Genomic DNA, 17,296 nt, shown 5'->3' with positions numbered 1-17,296 from the left:
TGGAAAACGCAGGGGCCACAGCGACCCTCTATTTTTTGAAAACCCACGATGCCAAAACTGCTCTAGGAACCGTGGGTGGCCACAGCTGCCCTCCAGTTCTGAAAACCCACGATGTAAAATCTGCCCTAGAAGACGTGGGTATCACAGCTAGTCTTTAGTTTTGAACATCCACGGTCTCAAATCTGCCCTAGAAATGAAAGGGCCGCAGCCACCAGTTCACTTAACAAAGATCCACGTTCTCAAATCTGCCCTAGAAGACTAGGGGTACGTCTTACCGACCTTTACGCACTTGCCCAGCTCGCTTCATAGTGATCATGGTGGTACAAAGACTGGTATCTAAGTACAGCACTATTAAAGTAGCCAGAGGGTTGTTCGAACTTCACATTCTCACAGTTGGTGAAGTGGGCCTCGGTGACGATTAGTGAAGCGCGGAAGTGCGCGCCTCCACATATTTCGCGCACAGACCAGGGCTTACTCTTAGCGGCCATTGTCGCGAACTCCCGGCATGTACGCGTATCGCCGACAAAGAAGCTGAGCCAACACCGCTCAACCCTCGACCGCCATCTATCCGTCGCCAACTCGGAAGCAGCATCGCCTGCGTCGCCTAACATGGCGCCCAACGAGCTCGCCGATGTAGCGGCTGACGCCTCGTCGGGCGGCTCCTTCACCCTGTTGAAGCAGCAGCTCGAGCTCGACTTCAGTTTTGCACCGCGCCGCGTCAAGGGCCTCACCACGCTCGACATCCAGCCGGACAAAGCGCATCTCCGGGATATCACGCTGAACTGCCGGCAGCTGAGGCCGACGAGCATCAAGATCGAAGGAGAAAAAGCCGCCTTTAGTTATTCGAACCTCCACCAGCGCCTGACGCTATATCCCGGTACCGGTCTTGAACAATATCACTACGCGAAAGAGCGGATAGCGCGACACACACAGGGCGCAGAAGATGAGCTGGTCATTATCGTGCCTGACAAGGTCAAAATCCGGGAAGTGAAGCCCTCGGAGGCTGGCATGACCGACGACGCCCAGGGCACCTTTTATGCGCCGATGAAGCTGGAGATCGAATACGAATTGGACGACTTTCGGGACGCGCTGCAATTTGTCGGAGTGGAGGATGGAGATGCCCGGTACCCACATGCTTACACGCGCAACTCTTCCTTTCCCGGTGCGGCGTCGTGTCTCTTTCCGTGCATAGACGACGGCGAAACGCGCTGTCTGTTCGATGTGTCCATCCGTTACCCGCGAACTCTGGGAGATGCGCTTAGCAAATCGAATGCGCAGGTGCAGGCACAGGCACAGGGAGTGGAAAAGGCAGATAGTGTCATGCTGGATGCGGACGATGATCAGGTCGACTTGTCCGAGGAAGAAAAGGCCATGGAGATGCAAGTTATCTGCTCCGGTACCCTGACAGACGATGTGAGTATCGATTCATCGTAATTAACGCGTTTTAAAGCTGACTTTCAAAGATTCTCGATCCCGCCGACTCTTCGCGAAAGACAGCCAGCTTTTCGTGCGATACCCTCGTCCTCCCCCAGCATATCGGCTTCGTAATCGGTCCCTTTGAACATGTCGATCTCTCGGAATATCGCGACACACTTGATGACGAGCGCTTGGGAGAGAATGCCATCAAAGTTCACGCGTTTTGTTTGCCAGGCAAGGAAAATGAGGTGAGGAACAGCGCCATGATGCTGGCCCGAGCTCTTGACACCTTCACCGAGCGCTTCCAGAGTTATGCATTCGGCAACTCCTACAAGCTGGCATTCGTAGACGATTTAGAATGGGACACCGCGCACACAGCCTCATTCTCCATCTGTAGCTCTCGCCTGCTCTTTCCGGAGACTGTATGGGAGCCACTGGAGCACACAACCAGAGTCTTGGTGCATGCAGTAGCCAGCCAGTGGATAGGCGTTGATGTGATTGCACACAACCCAGAAGATCACTGGATTATCGTTGGTGGATCGTGGTTCATGGCTGAGCTCTACCTCCGAGAGCTGTTCGGTCGGAACGACTGGCGGTTCCGTCAAAAGGTGATGGTCGACCGAGTCATTCAGATGGACCGCAAGCGCCCGTCATTACAGCAGCTCGGATACGTCTTACAACTGGATCCTGGAGAGGTCGAGTTCATGGAGCTGAAATCGCTCATGGTACTGTCTATCCTACACAACCGTCTGGTGAAACAGAGCGGGAAGAATGGTGTCGACAGGTGTCTGTACCGAATGCTTTTCAATGCTCGTCAGGGCAAGTACGCCAACGGCGCCATCGCTACAGATGATTTCCTCGATATCTGTGAGAAGGTTGGACATCAGAAGCTGGAATCGTTCTTCCAGCAATGGATCGTAGGAGCTGGATGTCCTACTTTTCACTGCGTACCTTCGTTCAACAAGAAGAAGCAAGTGGTACAACTTACTATCAAGCAGCTACAGGCTGACTCATCCATTACGAACATCGACAGCGGTCTCGCCGCGGATGACTTCATGCGCGAAGCGAAAGAGAAGTCTCGCGACTTGCGGTCAGCGACAGGATACCCCACCTTTGTTGGCCCGATGACTATTCGCATTCACGAAGCTGACGGAACACCCTACGAACACATCGTCGATATCAATTCGAACAACGTCAAAGTAGAAATTCCGTACAACACCAAATACAAACGACTCAAGAGGAATCGATTGAACAAGGAGCGCATGGCTGCTGCCGCGGGCCTTGATGCTTCGGGCGAGACTCAAGAGGATGTCACCTTCTACATGTTGGGAGACCTCTTCACATCTCCCCAGGAACACGATGAATGGCGACTAGACGATTGGCCACCGGAAGACGAGGCTAAGCAAGAGGGGGAGGCTTACGAGTGGATTCGAGTCGATGCAGACTTTGAATGGATATGTCGGACCAACATCGAGGACATGCCGTCATACATGTACGTCTCGCAGCTGCAGCAAGACAAGGATGTCGTTGCACAAGCCGAGTCAATACAGTTTCTCGCCAACAAGGAAGGTCATAAGCTGATCTCTACTTTCTTGGTCAAGACGCTGATGGACAACCGATACTTCCACGGCATACGGACCATGGCCGCTAATGTTTTGGCTCAGAGTGCACTGAAGCGAACAGAGTGGGTTGGCCTGTTCCATCTGCAGAAGGCTTTCCGCGAGCTTTTCTGCTTACCCAACTCACCCATGACTCGCTCCAATGACTTCTCCGATCGTAGCATGTATCTGATACAATGCGCTATCCCCAAAGCCATTGCAAAGATCAAGGGCGAAGATGGCAGATCACCACTAGAAGCGAAGCGCTTCTTGCTCGATCTTGTTCGGTACAACGACAACCGCGGAAACGATTACAGCGACGACCATTATATTTCTACTCTGATGCGCTGTCTTGCGGAGACACTCACAAAAACTACAGCCAGTGCCGACCTTAGTCACGAAGAATGGGCTCAAGAGCAGGATTTCACAAGCAAAGCCATCGGAGAGCTTACGCGACACCAGAGACTTGACGAATGGATCCCTACCTACCAGAACGTTTACACAACTACCGCCCTTGACTGTGCGCTGAAGTTGGTCATGAGCCGGGTCACCCCGTTCAAGCCGACCGAGTTTCTCCAGTACGCCCAGCTGGGAAATGCAGACAACGTACGCTTAAAAGCTTGGGAGTGCTTGATTCGGCTCGGCATGATCCGGAAGGATACAGTCTTGAGATTCCTCATGCATGAGATTCGGTCCGATCCTTCGCCGTACTTCAGAAAGCAGCTGCTACGCATCTTTGGCATTGCGATTGGACAAATCGCTACTGGAGACGTCTGGGCGCCGGAGAAGGCTGCGGACACTTCAGCAGGCACACTTATGATCGAGAACGAAGCCAGTAATGCTGAGCGTGCATCAGCTCTCGCCCGGCAGAACCTTAATGGGGCTCTGAGAGGGTTGAAGAGCGACATGCAAGGCAACCAAACCCTGCGTATGGTCCTGGAAGAAGCCCTGAAGTCGAAAGTACTGTCTACGAACGACATGTCTGAGCTTTTGGACATCTGCGACATGATCTTCGATAACCAAAAGTCCAACAAGCTGCGTATCAAACTGTCTATGCCACGCTATTGGAAGGTGGAGCATATTGGAAAGGCATCAGTGGTCTTCAAAAAGACCAACAAGTTTAGATGGAGATCGAGGACGCCTCTAAAGGAGGAGAAGAAAGAGGATGAGGACGACAAGAAGGAAAAGGCGCCTGTTCCACCTGCCGCACTACCTACACCACAACCCACAAGAGATATAGCTGCTCCGGCTCCGAAAGCAGCACTGCCGAAGTTGTCGCTCAAGATCGGAGGACCGAAGAAGCAGTCTACTGCATCTACACCGGCAACTGCGGACTCTACGCAGGCCTTACAGAGAAGCCACTCTATAGTGTTCTCACCCACTGTCTATCGTTCACCATCCCCTGCACCAGTGTCCAAACCTGCATCTCCAGCGCCAGTGCAAGCGCCAGTACCAGCACCACCGCCCCCGCCCCCTGCCGCTCCAGCCGCAACGGATTCGCGTTCGTCGACTCCAGAAGTGCCGCTGATGCAGCCGTCAAAGAAGATAGCCACCCCAGCAGCGACCCCCAAGCCAGCGACTCCAGCACCAGCTCCGGTTCAAACTCCCACCGCTGCTCCTGCTCCAGTTACCAAGACTCCGGTTCCGCCACCCAAGGTCCCTACTCCAGCTCCTGCGCCTGCCCAAGCGAAGCCAACACCAGCGGTCATCAAGGTACCAAAGCCTATGGCTACACCGCCTGCTATCGCATCACCGGTTCCTCTGCCGGCGCCCAAGCTTAAGATCAGGACCAAGACCGCTTCCGGCTCTACTGTGCCATCAAGGCCCTCCAGCGCAGCTCCATCACCGCGTCCTAGTGCCGCTCCTTCACCTCGGCCAAGCGCAGCCCCTGCTCCGTCACGACCTGCTGCGACCAACCCCGCATCCGTGGCCAGGCCTGTAATCAAGCAAAAGAGAAGCAAGATCGTCAAACTGCGAATTGCACCCAAAAGGCTGGCAGGCTTTCTCGCTGGAGAGAACAAGAAACGTAAGATGGTTACTGGAAACGGGGACGACGATAGGCCATCTAAGCGACAGAGCTTCGAGCCAAGTAGTATGTCAAACGGCAACGGCACTGCTAAGAGCGGTCTCGTTAGCGTGGAGAGGGGTGGCAGCAGTGGGCCAAGACTGCTACTAAAGATGAAGGTAGGAAAGGCCAACTTGCCAGGCGAGAAGAAACGATGAGATAGAGACGGAAAGGTTTTCAGCAAGAGACAAGGTCGACAGCGATGGCCATGACGAGGTATCGAGGATAACACAACATGCATTTCTAAGGTGTTTAACGGACGGGCATCTCTTTCCCCCACAGCGAGATATGGTTTAAGGAAAAGGAGGGTTAAGGCCGCTGCATGCATGCATACAGGATCAAACAGCATTCAGCGATGGCGTTATTTGTAGTGTATTTTCACATGGGTGGTGGGAATGGGACATTCAGGTGGATACCCCCTTTGCTGATTTTAACGAGTATACATGCCTTCATCGGGCTTTGTATTGTTAGACCGCCTAGAGTGAGAATGCATAATTTACAAGTGTATGACTTCGTCCTAATGTGGGTGGAAGAGTGAATTAATGCTGGGTATTGATAGTGAGGAAACGCTCGCTAGAGAGCGAAATACCAGAGTATCCTGCAGTGATGTGTACGCCGAATGAAAGGGTATCTACCATTACACCCCGTCTGAAATCTATACTTGGTAATGAAACGATCTCGCTGTGATATTAGGATCCTCGCCAGAAGAGTTTCTTCACGGATCGTACGCCGGATTGGAAGACTGGTTCGCTAATGGGTGCTGGAGCTGGTGTTTTGTGTGCAATGGTTGGGAGGACTTCTTCCGCAGGTTCGGGACTCAATGGTGTTGGTTTGGATCCCACTTGTGGTGAGGAAGGCACAGATTGTGATGAAGAAGGCTGGGCGCTCGCTGTCGCGTCGTGTGTAGATTCAAGTACTTTTATTGCTGTCGCTTTCTTCGCAGATCCGGACACCGTCTTCGCAGTCTTCTCCACGACCGTAATTGTATCCATATCATATGCAGCATGCGGGAAAACACCCTCTCTCCCGGCTTCCGTCTTGCGATATTTGGCATGTGGCAGCGTAGATTTTTTAGTTGGAGCCCAAGGAGTGCGCTTCCTTTTGTTCTTGGATCCGGGAGGACGGCCTCTCTTTCTTGGCACTAGGATGGGAATTTAGTGGGCTAGTCGGAGGAGGGTGTTTCGACGGTCTCACCCTTGATCTCAGCATCGCTTCCTGGTGGGTCTTTGGCTTCGACGTCTTGATCGGACTCTGCATCGCCCATGACGGAGTCTGCATCGTCGTCCTGAACAGGCGGTTTGGCAACCATAGATGCCGTTGGTATGATGTCGTGTTTGTCGTCTTCAGAAATATCGGAGCCGAATTGAGAACCTGCAGTTTCAGGCACTTCCTTGTATGCTTTCTCGCTGGCTTCCTCTACCATCCCGCCACATACAAGACATAGTATGTCCACGTCCCACTTGCGTTTGGGTTTCCCGCCGCGCCTCTCTAATATTGTCAGGCGGGCCTTGTTGTCTTGCGCCTTGATTCTTGCATCCAAGGTGGTGGAGGCTTGAACTTGGCTAGGCCGGCCCCGCTTCTTCAATTGCGGTGCTGCGTCTTGGAGCGCTCGCTTCTTGAGACAGTCCGCATGAAGCCACTCTGAACATTGTGGGCATTGTAGAAGAAGCTCGTCCGGATTGCAAGGCTTCTTGTCGATGCAGTACGTTTTCATTTTGCTCAATTGGCTGTTGGCGCGCTTTGTAATGTCGTAGCTCTGGCGGAAAAACAGCTGATCTGTCTTGAGGTCAAGGGTTTCCGGGTCGTCGTCCCAATACACCACGTCTGCGGACGAATCCACCGACAAAGCGTCGATGATATCCATGTGATTGCTGACTATCAGCTCGCTGTCGCCATGATGCGCTTGTCGTCCACCTGGTATGTCCTCAGGCCGGTATGCCCAGTACACTCTGAGAAAGACATGCTCGGGATCTCCGCCGCGAACTTCGAGAACTTTGGCGATCCAATGCTCAATCGAGCCGGGACCTTCTGCGATCTTGTCTTCTTCGCTCTTCTTCACAAAGATCATCTGACCTACTTCGAACTCCTCGCCGTTCACAGTGAACCTCCGATAGCGCCGCATAGCCTCCCAGTACAGCGCAGGCTTTATCTTGACGTGTAGCTCAGGTAGTTGCGTCTCGGGATATGGATTTGGCTGCGTGGTTTCCGCGTCCAAAGGCGCGTCAAACTCGCTGACGTGCCCGCCATTTACAGCGCCCTGCTTTGATTTTGCTGATTTGCTTGGCTTCTTGTGTTTCCTGACAGTGACGGCTGTAATCTTGAAGCTGAGATCTTTGTCTACCGTCGACCAGTCAATCTTTCGTTTCTTCGCACCGTTGGGTTGAGGCGTTGAGCCATTGGACGTGGGCTTCTCGTCTGCGACTTTGCGCTTACGTGCCATTGTAGAATTGGGTTGAGGCGTTGACCCAGTGGACGAGGGCTTTTCATCTGCGACTTTGCGTTTACGTGCCATTGTGGAAGGTGGAGGTGGGAGAGTGGAGGTCTGGCGTTGAGGGAGTGGTGACTGTGATGTGCTGGTGGGTGCTCGGTGCGGGCAGCACTGACTGTCTGACTGTGACGCGGGATATTAAGCGAGGGTACTGTGCGGTGGGAGCGGAACGATGGAGAAGTCGGCGAGTTGGGTTGTTATCCGAAATGCAGTATCAAACTGAAGTTGACATGCTACAGCTCGACGCGTCTGGCACCGAGTGGAGCAAGCGATCAGTCGCGCCCGCGTTGTCAGCTGCCATCACGCTACCGCGCCGTGAGAACGCTAGACCCAAAGTATCACATCACGTGAACCTCCATCGTCTCCGTCACGACATCCTCGCCAAGCGCATTGGCAAGGCGAGACGGTAGTCATGAACACAAGGACTGTCTTGACGAATATCCGCGAGCCATTCCGGCAGCTTCCCCTCATCTGCCATGCGGACTGCCGGCTCAAAACGAATTATTGAATAATACCAAAGTAGACAGTCTCAGCCTTGATTTACACAACGCCACGATGGGCGATCACGTTCGTCACTCAATCGATGATGCATGCCAACATCAACCTTTGGCACCGTTGTCTGACATGGCATTGTGGTACAACATACGACGCGACGCGCCGGTTACTCGGAGTGCTCGGCTAGGATGGCATGCAGGTAAGATCTGTATGCCCGGTCAGCGCATCTGACAAACCTCTGTTCAGGGAAGAACAGCTGGGTACCCCAGATTCCGTGGGCCGCGTTCCGGCCGCTATTGCCAACACATGGATTTGGCAGAAACGGCCAAGATGCACTGCCACAGCATCATCGTTACCCAGAACAGGAGAAGTCCGTGCCGAGTGACCGAAGACAGGTGGGCGGCCGCCAATTTAGTCTAGTACGGGGCCTTTAGACGCGCTGGGAATACGACCAAGAGCCAATGAATAAGCGTGCAGTGGCCATTGAGGTCTCCGGGAGGATTGTGGATATGGAACACGCGGCCATGCGTTGATGTCGATGAAGGAGCCCGCTGTCGTCTGCGCGGATATGGAAGAAGTCGCAATGGAATACGAATCTGTCAGCCGGTAGATGGATCGTCCAGCGCGCGACGATCTCCAAAGACCAGAACCCTTTCGCAGGTTCGCGTCATAGGCACGCTAATCCCTGCCGCGTGCCCAGAAATTCCTCCACAAGTCTAAGTCCACCACGGACCTCAGATATACGTACTACGCCTACCGCTCTTTCGCTCCTTGTAGTTTCCATGATTGCTGTCCTCCTCCGCCTCTACACACATCTCTAATCCTGTGCTCTCGTCGCTCGTTCCCGAAGAAGCTCTAGTCGCTGCGCCGTAACATTCCGCGAGCCGGTGTACCCGTGGCTTGCACGCCTGGTTCCGTACCGACAACGCGCCCGTAGAGCACCTGCATTGTGCACCGCATAGAGGAGAGACCTTCCACTTGTACTAATACCGCCACTCGTTGCTGCCATGGGTCGTCCAAAGAGAGGTAAATAATGCGCCGGCTACAAAACCGCGTCCCTCGCTCCCTTGTCGGCAGTGCCCGTCGTTGCAAGAACATTCACTAATGTTGCGCCCGGTTCGCCCCTTCACAGTTCTGTCGTTTATGTCACAATGGGGTGGTTCCAACCAGAATACCTTGCAAAAGAACCCTCCGTCCGCCGGACCGTCTCCGGGCCCCGCGTCCCCCGCTCCGCCTTCACCCTCGACGAAGCAACCCGTCAGCTCAGCCAACTTTGCACAGTCGGCCACCGCTCTCGACTCGTATAACAGCGAGCGCCCTCCCTCCCGCGCGACCCAACGCGAGCGCAGCGACTCGCGAGCCTCGGTCCGTCCCATGTCCATGATCCAGACATACCAGCCGCCCGTCATGGAAGTAAGCCAGGACACGCTGCCCGAGCTGCAGCGCATCTTCACCTTCCTGAACAGCCACTCGAACAAGCTGTACCAGGAGGGCTACTTCCTCAAGTTCCACGACACCGACACCCGTACGTCAGCCCTGTAGGCCATGCCTGTCTGTGATACTAACGGCAATGCAGGTGGCCGTCCCGCGCCAGATCGGAGGTGGCAGGAGTACTTCGTCCAGCTCGTGGGCACCATCCTCTCCCTCTGGGATGCGAGCGCGTTAGACCAGGCTGGGGGTGACGCCGAGGTGTTGCCCACGTTCATCAACCTGACGGATGCTGCGATCCACATGGTATGTCCGCTCACGCCGTCACTATGACCTCACTAACCCCGCAGATCCCCTCCATGACCCTCAAAGACGGAAAGAAGCTCGACAATATCCTCAGCGTGTCCACGGCTGCGAGCAACAAATACCTCTTCCACTTCGATTCCTACCACGCGCTTACGCAATGGACCGCCGGTATCCGCCTCGCCATGTTCGAACACACGACCCTGTCGGAAGCGTACACGGGTGCGTTGATTGCTGGCAAGGGCAAGACGCTGAACAACATCCGCATGATATTGGACCGACAGTGCGCAAAGTACGAGGACTGGGTGCGCGTTCGGTTTGGCGCGGGCACTCCGTGGCGCCGCTGCTGGTGTGTCGTCTCTCCGCCAGATGAGAAGGAATACCTCAAGATGCAGAAGCTGCAGAAGAAGGGCAACGCTTACGAGCGACCACCGATACTCAAAGGCGACATTAAGTTCTACGATACCAAGAAGGTCACCAAGAAAACCAAGGCCATCGCCACGGTCAAGGACGCCTACTCATGCTACGCCATCTACCCGCAGTCGAAGCCGCTCATCGACCAGTCCACATTGGTGAAGATCGAGGGCAAGATTACAATCCACTCGACGCCAGAGAGCACAACAGAAGGATTCGTCTTTGTTATGCCGGAGTCGCGTCCCGCTATCTCAGGATTCGAGATTATGCTCCAGTACCTTTTCCCCGTGTTCGACACATTCTCACTATACGGACGCCCAAAGAAGTTGATTGCAGACGTTCTAGACACCCGCGGTCTGATGTTCGCTATGCCCTCCGACAGGCGCTACGGATACTTGGAGATGTGGGACGTGGTGGGCTTGATCAACACCGAGGGCAGCGACAAGTGGTCAGAGCGCCACTGGAGGAAGCAATTGAAGGACCTCACATCCACACGGATGGTGACTGCGAACCAGGACGCAGAATCCATCTACAGTCGCGCCAGCCGTAGGAATACCGTCAGCCGGGCAGGCTTCACACCTCGTAACCTGCGATTTGAAGACCAAGGCTCCATTCGCTCGAGCCCGTCCACACGCGCGTCATCTCCTACACGCAAGTTCCCAGACTTCGAAGTGCAAGCGCCGCGCCGTGTTGGAACAGCTCCCGCTGCAAACCCATTCGGTACTCCACGCCATCAGCGATCTGTGTCAGAGCAAGTCAACGGACGCAACGAAAACACTCCATCTAGATTCACGCGAGATGAGACGCCATACGAAGACGAGCGACCGCCGACGCCTCCCCAGCATCGTATACTCAACGGTTCGTCGAACGGGGCGGTCCAGCCTTATGATTCGTCTGCGTCAGATTACGACGAGAGCCCCATCAAGGAGCCACAGAACCTTCCACCGCCGCCTGCAGATCTGTCAGCTCCACCGCAAGGTTATGTCGACCTTCCTCCGACCCAGGAGCACGCTGCCAATCAAAAGCCACCCATTCGTCCAAACATGCCCATGGCTAAGCCAAACCCTGCAGTCGACTCTGCTACGCTTCAGCAAATGGCTGACGCTTCACATGGGTCCTTCCCAGGGGGCGTAGCTGCCGCTGGCGCAGTCGGGGCTTGGAGAAATCAGGACACCATACAGAGCAGACGCAGTGGTGACTACAATGCGTACGGTGATCAGGGCCAATCGATGTATCTTGGTGTCAACTCAAGGCCGCCTCCAACGAACCAAAACTCTGGGAACCGCCTGTCTACCATTCCCGCATCACCATACGTCGAGCATTCCGAGTTCGTCGACTCTCCCACAGGCTACCAGCCGACAGCTCCATCGGTCCCAGAACATAGTGAGTTGCCGCCACAGCCCCCCAGTCACGAGCTCCCTTATCGTCCGCACCCCGAAAGCGGTGGCATACCCCGTAAACCAGTACCAGGTCGGTCTCCCCTAGCCTCGCAAGAGGATGACACCCTTTCGACCACTAGCTCAAGACTCGACAGTTTACGAGAGGACGTAATCGACCCTGAAGCTCTCGACGCTTTCAACATCACACAGCCCACTCTGAATCGTCAGCCAAGCGGATCAAGTAGTTTCTACGACGATGATGTCATATCGACTTCTACGCCAGACTATGCCAGCATCGCTGAAGAGGAACCTGCGCCTCTTCCACGAAGATTGCCTGAACGACGCACCGATCGACCAAGAAGCGGTGTTCTGACCATGATTGGAGATCCAAACGTAAAGCTTCCCTCAGATGAAGATCCACATGGCTACAAGTCTGTTCTGGACCCAGCACAGGCGCCTGCAGCTGTTCCCAGTATTGACTTCGGCCCGACGTACGCGCTGGACTTTGACGGCAAGCGTCCGGGCACCAGTGGAACCATGACACAGATGCTGCACGATAACAGCGCCTCGCGGTCCAAGGAGAACCTTGCGACTACCCCGAATGAACAGCACCGACTGTCTTATATCTCCGGTGCAGGGTCACCTAACCAACCCATGCATGCGCGCAGTGGTTCGAACTCTCCGCAGATCTCGGATTCACGACAAGTCGCATGGCAACCGGCTGCAGCCTCACCACAGCAGCCGGACAGGACAAGGCTGGATCCTGAAGACTGGGTGATGCATCGTGCGGCGCATCAGCAGCAGCCTATAATGTATGGACATGGCAGGAGCAAATCACACACCCCACCTCCTTTCGGTCGCACGCATTCCGGAGATTGGACTCGTACGCACTCTGGAGATTGGAGTCATATTCAGCGGTCGCCTCAGGGTTCTCCAGGTCCTGCTCGTCCACCCAGCCGCCCTCTAAGCCGCGGTGCTGAGACACTGCTTAATCAACAACCTACTACTTTGTCTGCACGCGAGCAGGAACAGGTGGCTCGCATGACAAACACTCCTCTTCTGGACCTTTCGCAGAACACCAAGAAAGTGCAAAAGGAGCCTCCGACAGGTCTTACAGGTTATATCGATTATCGCGAGAAGGAGAAGGCGGCTCACAAGGCCAATCGCCAGAGCTTTACACCGACTATGCAAGCTGAGATCGACCGACGCACCTTGCAGACCCAACAGCGCCAAATGATGGAGGTCCAGCAACGCCAGCAGATGATGATGCAACAGCAGATGCAGCAACAATATGCGATGGCTCAGAGCAACTATGCGCCGAGCATGATGGGTACTCCTAGTGTTATGGGTATGGGCACGCCAACCGGCATGGGTGCTCCGAGTGTAATGGGAGCGCCAAGCATGATGGGTACTCCGAGTGTTATGGGCATGCCTACCGGGCCTGGTACACCATCAGGCATCGTCGGAATGGCGTACTCCACACCGAGCCAAATGCACCCCATGTATCAGCAACAGCAGCAGCAGTACTTCCCCCAGCAGGCGCCAACCCCACAAATGAACGTCCCTGGAGGTTGGGTCTCACCAGCGCAGACACCGCAGAGCCAGTATTTCCCACAGCCGTCACCGCAAGGCTACGGCAACATGGCGCAGCAACAGCAGCAGGCTCCACCCACGCAGGCTTACGGCGCAAGCTTCGACCAGGCGCAACAGGCAGCAAAGTACGCGCAGCAGCAGCATCAGGGCCAGTACCGCCGTTAGATAGATGGGCTATTCTTTTAGAGAGTGTTGAGGTCATTCGGGATCGATTACAATTGGATTGAAGAGCATGAGACGAGATGCCGATGTTCACTGTATATATTTCACGTCTGCATCTTCTCGTACATAATACTAAGCATTGAGAGTGGGAGCTTCGGATTGGATTGCAGGCTCGCTCAGTATAGCATGGAGATGTTAATGGAGTTATGATGATTGAAAGTGTGGTCTGTCGCTTGATCACTTGTAGTCTTGTTGTCTATATGTCGACTTTCCTTCCGCGTTGAAGATCTCAAAACACGCCATCTATTAATCACATTCTTCCCAGTCCCGAAACATCACTACGCTCTCGCTCTGGCTAACGTGGAACTGTATCTCGGTCTCAGAAAGAGGCACGTCCAAAACTCTGCTCAATAGCTGCGCAAATTTGAACAGCTCATCGCCCTTCCATCTTTGATGCTTGAAAATAGTTTTTCTGTGTTTAATCCGATTGCCCTCGTGGTACAGGAGGTCGATAAGAACGTCTTTTGCTGACTTGCGATAGTCGATTTCGATAGACTGGCCATATTCTGCGACCCCTACAAGAGCGTAGACTTTATCTCGAATGTCCCCACACTCATGGTCGCCATATGCTTCCAACAAATCCGAGAAAGTGACTGACACACGTGGTGTGGATTGACCCCGTATCATAGCGATGTCCATAGCAGGACTGGCGAGGATTTCGTCAAGGTGAGACATGTAAGTCTTATCGTGAGAAAAAGAAGGGTCCACAAGTTCCAAATGTCTGACCGCACTTGCGAGGTCCTCGAGCGATAGCACAAGACTAGATAACGAGACAATCTTTGAGCCACAATGTATCTCCAGGTAGTCCGCAAGCATGACTTCCTGTATGATCCACATTCGGGACCAATATCTTCTGTTACATAGTGCTGTGATGCTGCGATCCTCTGTTGAGGTTAAGAACCTCTTGAACCTAGATACACTCCGGGTTGGACGAGGCCAGTTACGGTCCTCGTCACTGTCGTCAATCTCGTCACTCTCGTCACTCTCGTCAATCTCGTCACTCTCGTCGGTATCCAAATTCAGCTGTTTAGTCCAGTCGATCAGGTCTCCGTCCTCCAAAATCTGCATGGCAATGTCGCTATCATCGCCCTCTTTACCGAGCCAGATCAAAACTCTGCCAGCTTCTGAATATATGGAACTCATCAATCGAACTTGGTGATTACGCTCGTCGACCTCCGACTGCTGTATACAGATTGCGTCAATCCAGAAGGGTCCGTAATTTCCATGGAGTAGTTGCTGATGTACGAAGTCCCATAGATTCTCGCGAATCGGGACACTGACGCCATTGATCTCGATATTGGTGTGCATTACATCGGCACCCCAGGTGTAAGACAGAGCAGTATACGATGGACAGTTTTCTGGGCTGTAGGTCTGGAGGCTGCATCTCGTGATGTCTTCGTCATTGTTGGGCTCGAGGGTGAGCAGTCTGATCTCTCTGCGCGTCCGATCGAGGGGGCATGACGCATAGAGGTCGCCCATCGTCCGTGGTTCGCATGCGCTGGGTAAAGCCGATGAGCGTTTCGTGGTACACGACGTGCATCTGTGATGTGAGCGTGCTCTCGTATACGAAAGAGACGACGAGGCAGCTGCAGACATGTTACATAAATGGCTGTCTGAAGTTTCGTAATACCTGGTAGAGCGATAGAGGCTGTGTCGCTGAGCCCATGACGTCGAAGCTGAAGCGCTCAGCTCTGCACACTCTGGCCGTGCTATCACAGCCAATAACACGAGGTCAGAGGCTGTTTGGATGTACAGGTCTGCGCATCCAAGACTATACCATGACGACAGTTATTCTTAAACACAGGTAAACGTTCACTAGAGTTTACACTACGAGTCTAATGTTTTAATTGTCCGATTGATTGGAATGCGTGATGATGTTTGCAAAATGGAGTATGTCACCTTGGATTGATGCAGGATACCTCGGAAGGACAAAGTGCGGGGCATCCCAAGCGAGACAGCTACCCCTCCATGCAGCTTTCACGCCGCTAACCCCATCCTACCTCCGTCTCCATACCACACCCTGCATGAGCCTCGTCATAGTATCCATCGCTCACGATCCTCGGCCAACCTTGTTTCTATTTGGTTCCAAGCCTAACTCCGTCCGACGACATTGCCGTGAACGAGGATCGGTGTCTCGCTGCTGAAGTTCTTTACGTCCTCCATGACCTCCTTGGTGCCCTCACTCTGCAAGGCCTTTCCGACACTCTCAAGGCTGTCAAACTCCATGACGGTGCTGATGGCGTATGGACCATCGGCGTTGAGCTCACTGACGGCGTAGGACTTGAGACCGTGGTCTTTCCAATTCTTCATGGCGAGCGGCATGTGTGTCTTGAGGTAGTACTCCTTGTCAAAGGTGGAGCCCTCCTTGCGAGGGTAGAGGACGATAGCGGTGGCGCCAGACATGATGATGTATAGGTGGATGGTATCGGAGAGTTCTGTACGCTGTGAGTAAAAACCAACAGGAATTTGCAAGATGTACTGACTGTTGTAGATGCGATGCGCGGTGCTGAACAGCACTGACGTGGGAATTAGTGTCTTTATAGCTGCGCCCGCGCCTGGGATCGACTCAGTACCCCACTTCAAGATCCTTACATCCGCTTCGGTCCTGCTGTTTTGCACACTCGCCCGAGATTACTCGCAATCCCAGTCCGATCGGGCTTAGGATATATAATGTCGACTTTTGTCAGCATGCTGCTATCTTTCGACCACGAGCCAGCTCCAGACACACATTACTGGAGTTTGGCCGGATCTTCCCGAGTGGGTATCCTCACATGCGTTGGAAGGGACCTTGAAGATAGATGGCTACTTGCCAAGCTAATCTACTACCAGACACTTAATTCGACATCGTCGCGTCCACCGCCAGCTGTGTCGTAACGTATAACTCCGGTACAATTACGAAGAATCTTCTGGTGTAATGGCCTCGAAGGTCCCCATCTCCCTATTGCCCATGCGATTGCGCTCGATCAGGCTGTCCTTAATAACCACGACTGTTTGAGCGCCGGGCTCCTCCTCTACAGAAGGAAGTATGGGGACAGGCACATCGTCTCGCAGGCCAGATGACCTCACGTTTCCCCACACCCTTCCTCCGGTAGGCACCGCAGTCTTCGCCCATATGTACGCTGTTTTGTCCATTCCCCTCAGCCTGAGCCCAACGACTGTGTGTAGCTCTTTTGTAATCTTGGGCTGGACGACAATGCCTGGTCGCCATAGCTGGGTTCTCTGTGGATCCGAAAAATTCCTGACTGCAATACTCGTGCGATGGGCGATTATTGCTTCTTGTATGACGAGACCGGTACCAGAATGTACAAAACGTCGAGGCAGTATGCTGTTAACCACGCGACCTTCTTCTTCGTGTGCACAATCCGTCAGTCTGAACCGGAGCGCAGGATCCAGCCCAACGACTGCATCCGGGAACCTCCCGCAGTCGATAGTACACGACGAACCCGACTCGAAGAAGAGCTGTATTGCGGGAAAGAAAGTGTTCAACGTCCAGTAAATAATCTCTGAGAATAGTCAGCTCTGCCATCCTCTTGCACTACACATTTGGTAGACGCGCTCTCGCTGATCAATTGACTAGCTAAATCGGGTTTGTCCAATGCCGCTGTGTGTTCCAGACTGACAGTCCGCGGTATGAAAGCGCCGTAGTCCGTGGTAGAAATGGTCGTCGCATCCGATCCTTTTGCCTCGTCATCTTGTATGAAGACCTCGATGAGCTGGTCCCGAGAGCTCCAAAGTCTTGGGAAACCGCGGCGCTGTGCTTCTATGAGAAGGTCTTCTGTTGGGCATTGGTAATAGTCCATGCGGCGGAAGCAGCTCGTGTTACCGAGAGGACATCCGCCGGATAATGGATGCTTGTATAGTGGTCTTGGATTGCTATGACAAAAATGCAATTGAT

At 53.8% G+C, this 17,296-nt stretch overlaps 5 protein-coding genes across 5 annotated transcripts; 2 read left to right on the top strand and 3 right to left on the bottom strand.

The window, feature by feature from the left end:
• Positions 1-609: 609 nt before the first annotated feature.
• Positions 610-5,237, top strand: J4E86_008180 (uncharacterized protein; the record flags this gene model as incomplete). The annotated part of the gene is made up of 2 exons (XM_051448694.1): positions 610-1,413; positions 1,464-5,237. 2 exons carry the CDS (start codon positions 610-612, stop codon positions 5,235-5,237), a joined length of 4,578 nt encoding a protein of 1,525 aa, XP_051300290.1.
• Positions 5,238-6,241: 1,004 nt separating this feature from the next.
• Positions 6,242-7,591, bottom strand: J4E86_008179 (uncharacterized protein; the record flags this gene model as incomplete). The annotated part of the gene is made up of 1 exon (XM_051448693.1): positions 6,242-7,591. The coding sequence occupies one exon, from the start codon at positions 7,589-7,591 to the stop codon at positions 6,242-6,244; it is 1,350 nt and encodes a 449-aa protein (XP_051300289.1).
• A 1,575-nt stretch (positions 7,592-9,166) lies between these two features.
• Positions 9,167-13,344, top strand: J4E86_008178 (uncharacterized protein; the record flags this gene model as incomplete). Its single annotated transcript, XM_051448692.1, has 3 exons — positions 9,167-9,587; positions 9,639-9,796; positions 9,841-13,344. The coding sequence occupies 3 exons, from the start codon at positions 9,167-9,169 to the stop codon at positions 13,342-13,344; spliced, it is 4,083 nt and encodes a 1,360-aa protein (XP_051300288.1).
• A 303-nt stretch (positions 13,345-13,647) lies between these two features.
• Positions 13,648-14,880, bottom strand: J4E86_008177 (uncharacterized protein; the record flags this gene model as incomplete). Its single annotated transcript, XM_051448691.1, has 2 exons — positions 13,648-13,916; positions 14,004-14,880. 2 exons carry the CDS (start codon positions 14,878-14,880, stop codon positions 13,648-13,650), a joined length of 1,146 nt encoding a protein of 381 aa, XP_051300287.1.
• Positions 14,881-15,492: 612 nt separating this feature from the next.
• Positions 15,493-17,201, bottom strand: J4E86_008176 (uncharacterized protein; the record flags this gene model as incomplete). Its single annotated transcript, XM_051448690.1, has 3 exons — positions 15,493-15,836; positions 15,885-15,917; positions 16,976-17,201. 3 exons carry the CDS (start codon positions 17,199-17,201, stop codon positions 15,493-15,495), a joined length of 603 nt encoding a protein of 200 aa, XP_051300286.1.
• Between the last annotated feature and the right edge of the window lie 95 nt (positions 17,202-17,296).

Source organism: Alternaria arbusti (genome assembly GCF_024043155.1).
Source record: "Alternaria arbusti strain BMP 1465 chromosome Unknown scaffold_12, whole genome shotgun sequence".
In the NCBI taxonomy this organism is placed as follows: Eukaryota; Fungi; Ascomycota; class Dothideomycetes; order Pleosporales; family Pleosporaceae; genus Alternaria; species Alternaria arbusti.
The sequence above is the reverse complement of the archived record's forward strand: the minus strand, read 5'-3'. Positions and strand labels throughout refer to the sequence as shown.